The sequence below is a fragment of the Bufo bufo genome, chromosome 3 (assembly GCF_905171765.1).
Source record: "Bufo bufo chromosome 3, aBufBuf1.1, whole genome shotgun sequence".
NCBI lineage: Eukaryota > Metazoa > Chordata > Amphibia > Anura > Bufonidae > Bufo > Bufo bufo.
In genome coordinates this window covers 594,984,220-594,999,951 of record NC_053391.1, presented here as the reverse complement: position 1 = coordinate 594,999,951, position 15,732 = coordinate 594,984,220, and the positions used below count along the sequence as shown (strand labels likewise).

The 15,732-nt window shown below is 47.7% G+C and overlaps 1 protein-coding gene across 2 annotated transcripts in view; it reads left to right on the top strand.

Annotated features, from left to right (window-relative positions):
- Positions 1-14,565, top strand: part of GTF2H4 (general transcription factor IIH subunit 4) — a 57,051-nt gene extending 42,486 nt beyond the window's left edge. For both annotated transcript variants that reach the window (XM_040425885.1, XM_040425886.1), the window contains exons 11-14: positions 6,458-6,588; positions 7,350-7,397; positions 8,162-8,240; positions 14,005-14,565. In XM_040425885.1, coding sequence (XP_040281819.1) covers positions 6,458-6,588; positions 7,350-7,397; positions 8,162-8,240; positions 14,005-14,174 — 428 coding nt within the window. In that variant the 3' untranslated portion in view covers positions 14,175-14,565. The remainder of the gene's footprint in view (positions 1-6,457; positions 6,589-7,349; positions 7,398-8,161; positions 8,241-14,004) is intronic.
- Positions 14,566-15,732: the final 1,167 nt, after the last annotated feature.

Here is a 15,732-nt window from a genome sequence, read left to right as displayed (position 1 = left end):
GTGGCGTTGGGCCGACCTTCTCAGGGGTTGTCCGGTTCGGGTTCAGTCCGAGAACTCCACGGCGGTGGCATACATCAATCACCAGGGCGGAGCCCGGCAGTCATGGCAGAGACGGCGATGATTCTCAGCTGGGCGGAGAAACATGGTCCGGCACTGTCGGCAGTTCACATACCCGGCGTCGACAACTGGATCGCCGACTTCCTCGGTCGGAAGAGTCTCGATACCCGCAGGTCTTTTGGGCCATCTGCAAGCTATGGGGGCGACCAGATGTGGATCTCATGGCCTCCTGCTTCAACAACAAGGTAGAAGACTTCGTTGCGCGGTCCAGGGACCCCATGGCCCTGGCGTGCACTGTGTCGGTTTACATTTCCTTACGTGTTCCCGCCTCTCATTTCGTGCCTCCTTTGTTAGATCAGGTCCAAAGGACTGCCGGTCATTCTCGTGGCCCCCAATTGGCCGCGCCGGGTGTGGCACACCTCTCTAGTTGCTCTTCTCGCCGACGAACCCTGGTGTCTTCCTCTTTGGGAGGACCTCCTGTCACAGGGGCCCATCTTCCACCCGAATTTAGGGTCGCTACATTTAACGGCATGGCTGTTGAAGCCGCTGTACCGAAGGCGCGGGGGGTTCTCTGATGCGGTGGTCCAGACCATGATTCATCGTCTTCCCTAATCTACCATCAGACCTGGCAGTCCTATTTTAGTTGGTACGAGCAGCATCAGCTGCCTCCCATTCGGTTTTCTTTGCCACGACTCTTGTCTTTCCTCCAGTCGGGAATGGACTTGGGGCTGGCTCTCAGCAACCTCAAAGGGCAGGTTTCGGCTCTCTCCATTCTGTTTCAGCCGAATTTGGATTCACTTTCGGCGGTTCAGACTTTTCTGCAGGGGGTGGCGCATGCTGCTTCCCCTTTCAGTCATCCGTTGGATCCTTGGGATCTTAATCTGGTGCTCAACGCTCTCCAGTGTTCTACGTTTGAGCCTTTGCAGCAGGTGTCGCTTCGCTTCCTGTCTTACAAGGTGGTGTTTTTGGTGGCAATCACTTCCATCTGTAGGGTGTCGAAACTCGCGGCTCTTTCATGACGGTCGCCTTTCCTGATCCTCCATCAGGATAAAGTGGTCCTTCGCCCTGTTCAGTCCTTCTTGCCGAAGATGGTGTCTGCATTTCTTCTAAATGAGGAGATTCTTCTCCCTTCATTTTGTCCAGACCCGTCATCCTTGGGAGCAGTCGCTTCACACCCTGGATTTGGTACGAGCCGTTCAAGTCGGCATCTTTCTGGGGGATGGATTCCCTGTTCGTGATTCCAGAGGGGCCGAGAGGAGGGCTGGCGGCGTCGAAGTCTTCCATTTCCCTATGGATTCGTTTGGCCATTGTGGAAACGTACCACGTTAAGGACTGGGCCCCATCCTTCCTGGTGACTGCTCATTCGGCTTGGGCATTGGGGGCCTCTTGGGTGGTGCATCATGGGGCTTCGGCCCTTCAGGTATGTAAGGAGGCTACCTGGTTATCTTTGCATACTTTTTCCAAGTTTTACAGAGTGCACACCTTTTGTGTCTTCTGACTCTTCTTTGGGCCATAGAGTTTTGTAGACTGCAGTTCTCTGATTGACGGGAGGGTTGCTTGTCATGCCCACCCTTGAGGGACTGCTCTGTAACGTCCCATGGTCAAGCCTGTGTCCCCAAATGATACGGATGAGAAAACTGGATTTTTGTACTTACCGTAACATCTGTTTCTCTTCCGTTCATTGGGGGACACAGCTCCCACCCATTCTTTTGTTTATGGGCCTTTTCGGGCCTGTGTGGTTCTGGATTTGTAAATAGTGTGGTTTTCTTTGTGTCTTGCTTCTCCTGCTTTTGCACTAACTGATTTAGCTTAGTCCCTGCAGGAGGGGTATAGCTGAAGGGGTGGAGCCTACACTTTGTGTCCGCCTTTTAGGTCAAGCCTGTGTCCCCCAATGAACGGAAGAGAAATAGATTATATGGTAAGTTTTCCTTTTGACTGTGATGTGCATGTCTATATGCGCAGGTGCATCGATTCATTCATCGGCTTATTGGAAGTCTTTGAGCATGCGTTGTTTATCTTCAGCCAACTGCAACTTAGAAATTTCATTGCACATACATTACTCATATGGTATTGGCGCATGCATTCAGACACGTTAGGGACACTTACCTTCCCTCATTAAAGCAACCTTTCTGTGCTAAGAACAGCATAGTGGAGGCTTCCCCTCTCCTTCCCCTTTGCAAGCAATTATTGTGTGTTAAAGAGGGTTCTCCAGCCATTAATATTGATTACCTATTGACCTATTGTCAAGATAGTATCAAACAAAAGTTAAGGAGCAGCACCCACTGACGCCACGGACATCACCGACCACACGGGAATGCACCAGCCAAACCACGACTGCTGTTCTGTGGACTGCTGAGGATCTGCAATCAACAGAAGGTAACGGTAGCATCTCCAGTTCTTTCTTTATTGATCGTACTTAAAAGAATGTGTACACAAAAAGCCAGACAGCAACGTTTCGGCTACATGGTAGCCTTTATCAAGCTAAATAATAAGTGATATTCTCAACTATAATATAGTGAATATAGCCCCTTATAAGGTAAACACATATATTTTAATTACACACAACTGTGATTGATATGTCACTTTATGAGGGTTTACTATGGATTGGTTACTTTTATAACTTGGGGGTTGTGACACCCGATTGATTGGGTCCCCATCACATAGGGAGGGGCTATATTCACTATATTAGAGTTGAGAATATCACTTGTTATTTAGCTTGATAAAGGCTTCCATGTAGCCGAAACGTTGCTGTCTGGCTTTTTGTGTACACATTCTAAGTGCGATCAATAAAGAAATAACTGGAGATGCTGCTGTTACCTTCTGTTGATTGCTATGGTCAAGATAGGTCATCAGTATCTGATCAGTGGGGGTCCGACACACAGCACTCCCGCCAATCAGCTCTTTGTAGAGGAGGTGGCGCTCCAAGCGAGCACCACTTCCTCTTCATTACATTGTACTTCGTCTTGGCCACCACTCCAGTGGAGACAATGCATAGTGTAAAGACCAGGAAGCGGCTCTCGCGTGGATCGCTGCCTCCTAGTCTCGTAGCTGATTGGCGGTGGTTGCGGGTGTCAGACCCCTAACAATCAGATATTGATGCCCTATCTTGACAATAGGTCATCAATATTAACGGTTAGACAACCCCCTTTAAGGGCTCATGCACACGACCGTTGGATGTTTTACAGTCCGCATCTGCAAAACACTGCTGCTGGCCGTGTGCATTCCGCATTTTACGGCCGGCCCCTAATAGAACGGTTCTATCCTTGTCCGTAATGCGGACAATAATAGGACATGTTCTATTAATTTTTTACGGGATAGTCATGCGGACATGCACACACTCATTTCTGTTTTTTTGAGGCCCCATTGATGTGAATGTTTCTGCATACGGGCCACAAAAAATAAAATAAATAAATAATGGACACAGAAAAAAATTATTTTTTATTTTAGTCCTAAGCCTTAGGCTACGTGACCAGCAGCATCTTCTGGTATACTGATGTCATATTTTATTTAAAATTTGCTTTTGTATAGTGGCTTCATTGCAGGTGTACTTTTGATGGCTTAATGTGCATTCAGGTTCAGGGTCTGTTATATGGGAGGACAGGAGGTCTGGGTGTACCCACTTCTACCACTTCTGCACTTTGCGCTTTTTAAAAATGTTTTAACTTTTTCCTGCTTGTTTGATTCAATAAAAAGTGTATATTTCTCGTTTGTATCATTGGGGGACACAGGACCGTGGGTATAGCTGCTTGCTGCCACTAGGAGGCGACACTAGGCTGAAAAGTGATAACTCCTCCCCTGCGGCTATACCCCCTCTAGCCTGGAGAGAGCACATCAGTTTTTAGCTTAGTGTCGTAGGAGGCAGACCTCCCTGCTTAGCAGGGTGGCCTTTTTTGATTTTATTCATTTTGTTATTTTTCACAGATTTCATGGATGGGGCACAGGAACGCTTGCGTTCCTGTCTCCCTGGGAGGCTGGCCGGTGTTGCTTGTTCCACCGCCCTGCCTCCCCCAAGAAGGCAAAGCGGACCAGCGCAGCCTCGCTCCCCTGCTTCCCGCCAGCAAGAGGGCCACTTCCTCTCCAGCCCTTCTCTTCCCGGACCCCTGTCGCCTGGTGCCAGCGGTCGTGGGGTGGCCCTGCTGGTACAAGACTAAGGGTGAAGACCACAGTTGAAGACAGGTGAGTTACTGTACCTCTCTGTCCCCCTCACACCATGACCCTTTCTTAAGGAAGCTGCGAGTCCTCCATCAGTCGCCGCATATCTCCTCACAAATTAGGCAATACGGGATTAGTCCCAAACACGACGGCGGCATTTTAGATCCTTTCTCCCCACCCTCCGATCTAATATCGAGCAGCGGACATTTAGAAACTACCGCTTACTGCGCTCCGTTCCGTGCCCCCCTTTTCTCAGACTGACCGGGCGGGCTCCCCGGTCGGCCAAGCACCGCACCTTTAGTCAGGTATACCTCTTGGGCGCCTGCTAGTACCGTTCTGGGTACCTCCGTTTTCCGGCGGCGGAGCGGAGATTCCAGTCGGCCGGGCGCCACAAATCTAGGCCCCGGCTTCGTTCGGGCCTACCGCATTTCTTCCCGGCCGCGCTGTTTTTCTCCCGGCCCACGGGGTGGGCTTCTGCGGCCAGTGGGCACAGGCAGTCTCATTCATTGCACCGATCCAGGTACCGCTGTGTTCGGTGAGTTCCGGTCGGCCTGCGGCGCCCCGGTCCTTGGACAGTTAACCCTTCCTACCCAGCCACATCTTTGAGGCCGATGACCAGATTACCCTTACCCTGGGTTCCTATCTGCAGGCACAATGTGCCTTAATATTGCAGTATGCAGCCTTTTCTGACCCTTGTCCATTTGAGGTTAGGTCCTCATCCCCCAAAAGAAAAAAGAAAAATTTTTAATAAAATTTTAATAAAAAAGTGCGCCATACAGGTCCCGCCCTCCTCACAGAGCTCTCTATGCCCAGGACCTGTACCCGATCAGTGGAGGATTCCTAACAGTTTCCAATCCGCCCTCCGGGGCCATTTGGTTGATAAGGCTCCAACTGCGTAAATCCAGTGGAGTACATCTGAAGGATTCCCAATCCACCCTACGGGCAGTTTGGTTGATAGTACTCCACCTGCACAAAATCCAGTGGAGTACTTTTGAAGGATTCCCAATCCGCCTTCCGGACCGCTTGGTCGATAATGCTCCACCCGCAAAATTCAGTGGCGTATATCTGGAGGTTTCCCAATCCGCCCTCTGAGGCCGTTTGGTTGATAATGCTCCAACTGCGCAAATCCAGTGGAGTACATCGAAAGGTTTCCCAATCCGCCCTCCGGGCCGTTTGGTTAATAGTGCTCCACCTGCGCAAAGCCAGTGCAGGACAACTGAAATTGGTTTGGTTGATAAATCTCCACCTGCGCAATCCAGTAAGTGGACCTTTAGGAGTTCCATTCCACCCCCGGGGTATATCCGTTTAATAGCTGCTCAGGCGTTCCGCTTCCGGGGTAAGGCATCGCTCGCTGAGCTTTGGCCCACCCGACCAGAGGCATGCGCTTCTCGGGTTCATCTCCGTCATGCAGCAGCTTTCCAGTTGTAGAAGCCAGCGTCTTGGTGTTCCGGGCACACATTCACCAAGTTTTACCGGGTGTCTTCCTACGGGCGGCTGCTGTTCCCGGCAGCAAGGTCTTGCAGGCGGTAGTGGGTTACGCGTCCTCGAGGTCGTTTTTTTCTCTCCATGGGCGTGTGGTTTGTTTCCCTCCCCGTGGACTGCTTTAGGACGTCCCACGGTCCTGTGTCCCCCAATGCGAGAAAACAAGATTTTTGTGAAACTCACCTGTAAAATCTCTTTCTCGCTTAGTTCATTGGGGGACACAGCTCCCAACAAGTAATTGCGGTTTGATGTAAATGCTGGCGGTTGAGGAACCGGTATGGTCCTCAGTTCGGGTTCGATCCGACTGGCATTGGTCAGTTATTGGTTGTTTTCCGTATAGTTTTTTTCCCCTACTCCTATTGCTTGGGCACAAACTGATGTGCTCTCTCCAGGCTAGAGGGGGTATAGCCGCAGGGGAGGAGTTATCACTTTTCAGCCTAGTGTCGCCTCCTAGTGGCAGCAAGCAGCTATACCCACGGTCCTGTGTCCCCCAATGAACTAAGCGAGAAAGAGATTTTACAGGTGAGTTTCACAAAAATCTTGTTTTTCCTATCCCGCTTGCATATGGTGATTTTTCGCACACAGCTTGGTTTTATGTGCAGATAGTGATTATTGGTGTACGGCACCTGTTGCAACATATTGTCCATTAGCGGCGCCATTTCTATTTTTGTGAGATATTGCATTGGTTACAATTGAGCATATTGTCCAATTCTCTACTTATCCTCTCTATGCTCCACTGTTCACTTAACACATTATATATTCTCAGATTCAGAACTGCAGATTGCTCTTATTGCTCTGTTCTCTGAAATGCTGTATCGCTTTCCCAACCTGGTGGTGGCACAAGTGACTAGAGAAAGTGTTCAACAAGCTATTGGAAATGGCATCACTGCTGAGCAGGTAACAGGACCTGAGAGAACGTGAGGTATACTGTATTTTTAGTTGCAAGTGAATAGATTAACTATTTTATCAAATGGAATATGTACTATACTAATTGTATGTTACGAAGTGTCAGCATGTGTCCAGGATCTAGGCTGACTCTTCTGCATCTCCTCTGACCCAGCTCTTCTGTGCTGGGAGGCTAGGTTGCCAATCATTCGGATTGCTGACATTTGTATTTTTAGAGCTCTTACCTTGGCTTGCTTTGGACTCTGTTGTTCTCTTTGCCCTGGTTCTTCTTCTGTTCTGACCTATTGTTGCTGATCTGTATCTGTTACTGTACTATGTCTGCTATAGTCTCGTCACCTTCTGCAATCCGAGACCACTCAGGGTGAATTTTAACTTGGGGATTCACTGCTGGAAAGTCCATCCCTCTTTGCGGGGACATAGGGTGAAGAATCCCTTCAACTCTACATTCCGGTTTAGCCTATGCCAGTTGTATTATGGCTTAGAGAATCCACTGCTGTAACCGTAAAAAGGGTCATGCATACTACCGTATTTTCTGTCTGCATCCAATCCACATTTTTTGCAGATCAGATGCAGACCCATTCATTTCAATGGGGCCACAAAAATGCACACCGCCTGCTGCCCACATCCATATGTCTGTTCTGCACCCCTGCAAAGAAAATAGAACCTGTCCTATTCTTGTCCGTTTTCACATAGATACCTCAACTATAGAAATATCTGAGTAGAATCATTTATTTATATTTCCAAATCCTTAGATAATCCATTTTCTTCGGACCAGATCCCACCCAGTAATGTTGCAGCAGGTAAGATGGTGTTTTTTTTTAGCTGTAAATGTCTGCATGATTTTTAGTTTGCGATCATAAGTTGTCATAGTTAGAGGGGATTTAGCACTGATGGCACAGTTAATATTGTTATCTAAACATAGTAATACAATAATATATACCACCGGCGCTAATTACAATATTGAAGCAGCAGTGTCAAAAACAGCTCCGTAATAGCTGTTATAAACGGGTTATACACATAATTATAAAAGAAGGAGACACCGCGCTAAACCTAAGTCACCTGACCCTTATTAACCTCTGGTTCCGTTCGTGTCAAACCTATCCACCTCAGTTAGCAAATAGCAAGGTTACCTTGATTCTGATGTGTGGAACTAGGGGGCCACCTTCTCGGGCGTTCCAATGTACACGTTCTCTTCTGCGCAGAGGCGAAATAGCAGGTAAAAAGTAGGCTATATGGAGTTCGCCCCGGCCGGTAGCGAAACTCCGTTTGTACTTGTACTGTGAGCGTAAGTACAAACGGAGTTTCGCTACCGGCCGGGGCGAACTCCATATAGCCTACTTTTTACCTGCTATTTCGCCTCTGCGCAAAAGAGAACGTGTACATTGGAACGCCCGAGAAGGTGGCCCCCTAGTTCCACACATCAGAATCAAGGTAACCTTGCTATTTGCTAACTGAGGTGGATAGGTTTGACACGAACGGAACCAGAGGTTAATAAGGGTCAGGTGACTTAGGTTTAGCGCGGTGTCTCCTTCTTTTATAATATTGTTACCTGTATCTTTTGCAGAATCCAGTGCTTCCCCCAACCATCACTGACCAGATTCGTCTTTGGGAACTAGAGAAAGATCGCCTCCGTTTCTCTGAAGGTGAGGATTTTAAAAAAAAATTTTTTAATGTAATACTCATAGTTGCAAATGTTTTTCCATTGCCTTATTAAAGGGGTTGTCCGGGTTAAGAGCTGAACCCGGACATACCATAATTTCACCCAGGCAGCCCCCCTGATTTTAGCATCAGAGAATCTCATGCTCCGATGAGCCGCCTTGACACTGCCGGGCGGCAGTGTGTTCTGTGACGTCACCGGCTCTGATGGACAGGCTTTAGCACTGCCCTAGCCGTTTTACAGGCTAAGGCAGCGCTAAAGTCCGTCCATCAGTGCCGGTGACGTTACCGGGCTTCCTGGCAGCCCCATGGAGAGCCCAGTACGTCACCAGAACTTCGGAAAATGCCTTTACCCTGCGCGATTTAGCGCTGGGCAAAGGAGAGCATCGGAGCATTAACTGCTCCGATGCTCAAGTCAGGGGGGGCTGCCTGGGTGAAAATGGGGATATGTCCGGGTTCAGCTCTGAACCCAGACAACCCCTTTAAATGTCCCCATACACAGTAGACTGTTGAGAGCCAGACCAGTCTACAATATAATTAGAGATGAGCAAATTTCTCAAAATCGATTCGGCTGGTTCGCCGAATTTTCCTAAAAAAATTTGGTTCAATACGAATTTATTTGTGGTGAATCGCGTTAAAAAAAATGGCTATTTCCTGGCTTCAGAGAGCCTTTCTAGTGGTGTAGAACACTGTGCCTTGCAATAACACGCATAGGGAGTCTGCTGTGGTAGTGAAACAATACTGTGAGTCATGTAGATGACAGGCGTTTCTCTTAGAATCACTGCACACTTCACTTATTTGGGCAGTTACGGGGCCATGACTGACCAAATAACTCAAGTGTGAACTCCGCTTTATAGGTCAATGTTAGCGCCAGGTGTAAAGAACATTGCAGAGGCCAAAGATCCTACTATAGCGTGAAAGAGCGCACTCCTTTTACACCAGTTCACTGATTCCACATAGATTTCTACAGAACCTGTTCTATTAAACGTTTATACAAGTAGAGCCCCCCTGACAGAATGGAGAGGGTGTCAGCAGTAAGTTTGTGTTGATGTCACTGATTTATTTTCCCCTTCCTCTTATCCATCAGTACAATAACCCCCAAAAAACTGTTCCTGTCTGTTGAGCATCTGCCTTCACTCGGTCAGCATTTGGTCAGTAATCCCCCAGTATTGCTAATGCCAAAGAAAACAGGAGTGGATCCAAAACAGAGATGACACGTGAATGGAATATTTGCATGTCTTCTGTGTTTTGTACCCACTCCTGCTTTTGGCTACTAAATCATAAGCCAATTCTGATGCAAAATAGGGACCATGTCATGCAGGCCTTACAGCTGTTAAATAGAAAAGATCCGTTGTGCGTCTCATTTTTCCTTCCTTCTGACAGATCAGAAGAAGGGTCAAATAAATGATGATGTCAGCCAGGCCGAAAGGCAAAATAGTGGCCCAGTCATGAAGTGAGGAGGGTGGGAACAGCATGAGAATTCCAGAGAGTGGCCCTATGACATAGTGGTGAGGTGGAAGCAGCATGAGGAGACCACAGAGTGGCCCAATTGCAGAGTCTGGAGGTGGCGGCATCATCAGGAGGAGGCCACAGGGTGGACAATGACAGAATGTGGAGGTGACGGCAGCATCAGGGGGAGGCCACAGGGTGGCACAATGACAGTGTGGAGGTGGCAGCAGCATCAGAAGGCCACAGAGTGGCATAATGACAGTGTGGAGGTGGCAGCAACATCAAGAGGAGGCCACAGGGTGGCACAATGACAGTGTGGAGGTGGCAGCAGCAGCCTCAGGAGACCTGAGTGGTGAGGTGGCAGCAGCATCAAAAGACCACAGAGTGACCCGTTGACAGAGTGGGGGGGAGGTGGGTGGAAATACCAGTACCAGCTGAAGATGGTGGGTAAAAGAAGGAGCACTTGGCATCAGATGTGTGGCATCAGGCGGGTGGCAGCATCAGAATAGTAGCTGAGGCAGGTAGCCAGAAGAAACTGCTCTCTTTTGTCAAAGTGTTGGTGTGGCACCATGGATTATCTAGTCTGATGCATCAGGCTTTGGTGGGTGGAAATCCTGGCTGATCCACGCCTGATTCATCTTGACAAAGGTCAGTCTGATGCCACACTAGTGGCTGGGCAGGACAGCTTTTCCAGGGCAAACTCTGCCAGTTGTGGCCACAAATCCAGTTTGGCTGCCCAGTAGTCCAGCGGATCTTCAATATGGGGTGGCAGGGTGCTGTCCAAGTATGCCACCACCTGCTGGTTCAGGTCCTGCTCCAGGTCTAGCTGCTGCTGGTGAGTAGTTTCTTCACTAGGCGGGTGAAGAAAGCTGCTCATCTGCGACTCTAGACTCAAGTTGCTTCTGATGGAGCTGGAACTGCTCCTACCACCCCCACCCTGCCACAGCAGCCATGGCAGAGGAACGTGAGCGCAGAGGGCCCCCCAGTCAGACCTGCCAGAGGATGGACAATGGCGCAGATAGGCAGCGGCCAACTGACTACATAGGATGTCTCTATAGTAGTTCAGTTTGTCCTCCCTCTCAGCGGGGGGAAAAAAGGCCCCCATTTTGGACCGGTAGTGAGGGTCCAACAAGGTGGAGAGCCAAAAGTTCACTCTGCCGAATGGTGACAATTCGGCTGTCACTACGCAAGCAAGTGAGCATGTATCGGGCTATTTATGCAAGTGACTCAGAGGGACTCCCTGCCTCCATCTCCACTGCATACTGCCACGGTGTGTCTGGGTCCTCTGCCTTGTCTTCCTCATCGCCCTGTAGCTTCTCTGGCTGTTCCTGCTCCTCCTCTTCTGTCACCTGTGTAGAAAAACCACCCATTTCGCTACACATTGCTTGTCATCCAATGTCCTTCTCCTCCTCCAGTTCAGCCCCCACAGGGCTCATATGGCCATGAGATCTAGGTGCCACGTCTCCAGTCCCCTGACCAGCCAGATTTACCAGCATCTGTTCTAGGACATGAAGCAGTGGAATGATGTTCATCCCGTAGTCCTGGCAACTGGCAAATAACGTGGCCTCCTCAAGGGGCCTGAGCAAACGGCAGGTGTTGCGCATGAGCTGCCACTGAAGAGTAGTTCCTCCCCTGTGTGACTCACTTCGCCCAAGCAAACGATGTGCAGAACAGCGTGACACCGCCGTGCCCTGCACATGTGGTATGCTGAAGGGGCACTGTGAATTGTCCCTGCAGTGGAAGCTGAGGACACTGTGGAGGATGAGGAGGCAGAGGCGGACATTATCACAGGACCGAATTGCTGGTGTGGCTGTGCAGGAATCACATCACTCAGTGGGCCGTAACGGACATGTAACTGCTCCCATGCCACTCTCCTCATCACTACTTGCCCGCTTACTGGAGGATGCGGTGGATGTCTCCTCCACATCTTGGCTGGCCAGTAGCTGCTGACTGTCCTCTAGTAGCTCGTCCTTGCTGTATAGTGGAGCTGAGCCCACAGCATATAATACTTCTCTGGCTGAGGGAACAGAAAAGCACAGAGGCAGGTTGAGGACAGGTGAGGGCACAGGGCCTGCTCCCGGGCCATGCCAACTAAGGGTTGTGTCTGACTCTTGGCTGGGTGTCTCTGATGTCACTCGGGCCGAAGTGGATGACCGAGTCAACCATTCAAGAACCGCTGGGTTTCTCTTCAAGACACAACTGCTAGATGACACCGGGAGCTCAGACCTCTCACTGCAACTCCAGCTGCCACGCCCCTTACTCTGCTGCGACCTGTGCCTGCGCCAGAAACATTTAAGCCTCTGCCACTCCCCTGTGCAGGGCCTGGCACTTCTCTGTCTGACATACTGTTAGATCAAATGAATAAATAAAAGAAATTAAAACACCCCAAAAAAGTCTGTAATTTTCTTACTTTACCACACAACGGCTAATAAGTACTTTTTTCCCCACTAATACACACCAAAAAGTGCTTTAGAACATATAACTGGACCGCTGAACGGCAAATAGGCCCTTATTTTTTCCCACTTATACACGTCACAAAAGGCTTTAAAACATATACTGTGCACCACTAAACGGCAAATATATAATTTTTTGCGACTAATACGTGCCAAAAAGGGCTGTAATTTTCTCACTTCACCACACAACGGCAAATACTTTTTTTTGTGCCACTAATACACACCAAAATGGCCTTTAGAACATATAATTGCACCGCTGAATGGCAAATAGGCCTTTACTTTTTTCCACTTATACACTCTACAAAAGGCTTTAAAACATATACTGTAACTGCACCGCTGAACGGCAAATAATATATATTTTTTTCCACTTATACACGCCACAAAAGGCTTTAGAACATATAACTGCACCACTAAACGTCAAATATATATTTTTTGCCACTAATACACTCCAAAAAGGGCTGTAATTTTCTCATTTTACCACACAACGGCAAATACTTTTTTTTCTTGTGCCACTAATACACGCTAAAAAGGGCTTTAGAACATATAACTGCACCCCTGAATGGCAAATATTATATATTTTTTGGCCACTAATACACGCCAAAAAGGGCTGTAATTTTCTCACTTCATCATGCAACGGCTAATAAGCCCTTTTTTCCCAGTAATACAAGCCCAAAAATGCTTTAGAACATATAACTGCACCGCACAAGGGCACATATAACTGCACCGCGCAAGGGCACATAAGACATAGAAGTCTTATGTGCCCTTGTGCGGTGCAGTTATATGTTCTAAAGTATATTTCCTAGTAATGCACCCTGTTAATGGCTGTATCACACAACACTTGCATAACACGAAAGGTTTGCTGGAATTGGAGGTATAATCTATTGCAAACCAGAGAGCAGCAGTATAATATCAATTTGGATCCCCAGTCAGTGCAGCAAGGTGTAATAGAATTGTTCCTATTACCCAGGCTGCAACCTCTCCTACTGAACCCTGTTCTTCTTCAATACTGTGGAATGATTCCTCCCTATCCTTTCCCTGAACTTCTATACAGCAAAATAAAAGTTTTCAAGCCTTTCCTAGCACTGTCCCTAGCGCTTACTGACGTCTCTCCCTGCACGAAGTACACTGGAAAATGGCTAAATCCAAGATGGCGGAGTCTATTTATAGGGCTGTGACATCACAGGGCTGGCTGCTGATTGGCTGCATGCATGTCATTGTGGGTGATCCCTCGTTCCCAGAGTTCCTTGCTCCATGTTCTAACATGTGCAGCTGCTATTTTAGGAAAAAATGCGATTCGTTGTCACGAAGCGTGAGGAAATTCGGATTTGGTGCGAATCAAATTTTTCCTGAAATTCGGATCGAATTCCATTTTGTCAACTTTGATTCGCTCATCTCGAATAGTAACATTATATAGGGAACTCTCAAATATTCTGCCAGAACCTTTATTTTATTTATATTAAAGGGGTTGTCCAATAAAGACAACCCCTGTCCATGTGGCTTTTTAGGCCATATGAACATCGTACAGGGTGTCCTCCACTCAGGACCCACAACTGAGAGCTTCGCTGATCAAGCAACTCTCATTTTGGTGGACTTGTGACATCTTTGTATTGCTGTATGCAATATTCAAGCCATGTAATACTGCATTTGCCTGGCCGGCCACAGCTTTTCCCAGCAGTATCATTTTTGCATTCTAATTAGACAACCCCTTTAAGTAACATTTGTGCTCTTTAGGATCATGGGTTTTTCACCTCCTTTTATTGGAGCCACAAATACATAGAACAATCCGTTATTGGCGCAGTGTGAACAGAGCCCAGTTCTGTTTATTACATTTTTCTTTTGTGTCTTCTAGGTGTACTGTACAATCAGTTCCTCTCACAGGTGGACTTTGAAGTATTGAGAAATTATGCCCGTGATCTCGGAGTACTTGTGTTTGAAAACCCGGCAAGGCGCGTAATGGTGGTTACACCAGCAGGCCATTCAGATGTTAAACGTTTCTGGAAGAGACAAAAGCACAGCTAGTGAGCTACACATTTTATATTTAAAATGAGAGATAGTATCCTCTAACATTTGGACCCATGTTTGCTATTGATATGCTTTTTGTACCACCTTTAGTTACTAGGCACTTGAATACCTAGTGACATTCACAGGACTTGCTGCCTTAAGAGACAAATTTTTACATCTATTTTTTGTCCCTGTTTTGGTATCTTCACTGGGATTTTTGTTCAAGCTCGAGTGATATTATTCGTCTGTCTCCTACTTGGATTCAATAGTGTTATTATCTAGAAAGATTTTACTATTTATTGAATAGAACTATAACAATTACAGTCATAAACATTGCCAACTGGATGGGATCTATGAAGATAACTTCCGTTTTTCCCTGTGATTGCTCACTTCATAAATAAAGCGTTCAGGAGGTGGATTGTGTTTTTTGCTTTTCTATAGAAGATAGTGCTTTTGTGAAACGGAACGTAACTGTTACTGCAAATGCTAAAAGGTTTTTTTCCTTCTCCACGTTATATAGGTTATGAGATCATTTTAGTATCGGTAATATTGCAGGGCTTTTAAAGTCTTGCACATTATAATATCTAGTTAAAAGGATTGGCCACTTTAACTGTTTAGTGACCACCAACTCGCCTTTTTTACGGCAGTCACTAAAGAGCATTTAATACGGCCTGAGAATCGCACACATTATCGCCAACGAGCATTTAAGTAGCACTCGTTAGTGATGATCAGGTGGTGTAAATCTACTGCCGATTACCTGATGAATGAGGGAAACGCTCATTCATTTGGTAATCCGATCATTTGTGCGCAAACAAAATTGATTGTTTACCAGCAGCAGATCATGCCGTGTAAACACGATCTTCTGCCAGCAAACAACGAGTCCTTATAGGGAAGAGCCGTGGCATTAGCAATTGCTCCTACCCATACTCTGGAGAAGATTGCTTTTTTCCCGACAATCTGCTGTAATATCGTCCTGTGTAAACGGACCTTAACCTCCTCTGGACCGCCTAACGCAGGATCGCGTTCTGGAGGCGGCAGCCCTGCGCAGAGTCACGCATATATGCGTCATCTCGCGAGACGCGAGATTTCCTGTGAACGCGCGCACACAGGCGCGTGCGTTCACAGGATCGGAAGGTAAGCGAGTGGATCTCCAGCCTGCCAGCTGCGATCGTTCGCTGGCAGGCTGGAGATGCGATTTTTTTTAACCCCTAACAGGTATATTAGACGCTGTTTTGATAACAGCGTCTGATATACCTGCTACCTGGTCCTCTGGTGGTCCCTTTTGTTTGGATCGACCACCAGAGGACACAGGTAGCTCAGTAAAGTAGCACCAAACACCACTACACTACACTACACCCCCCCCCTGTCACTTATTAACCCCTGATCACCCCATATAGACTCCCTGATCACCCCCCTGTCATTGATCACCCCCCTGTCATTGATCACCCCCTGTAAGGCTCCATTCAGATGTCCGTATGATTTTTACGGATCCACTGATACATGGATCGGATCCGCAAAACGCATACGGACGTCTGAATGGAGCCTTACAGGGGGGTGATCAATGACGGGGGTGATC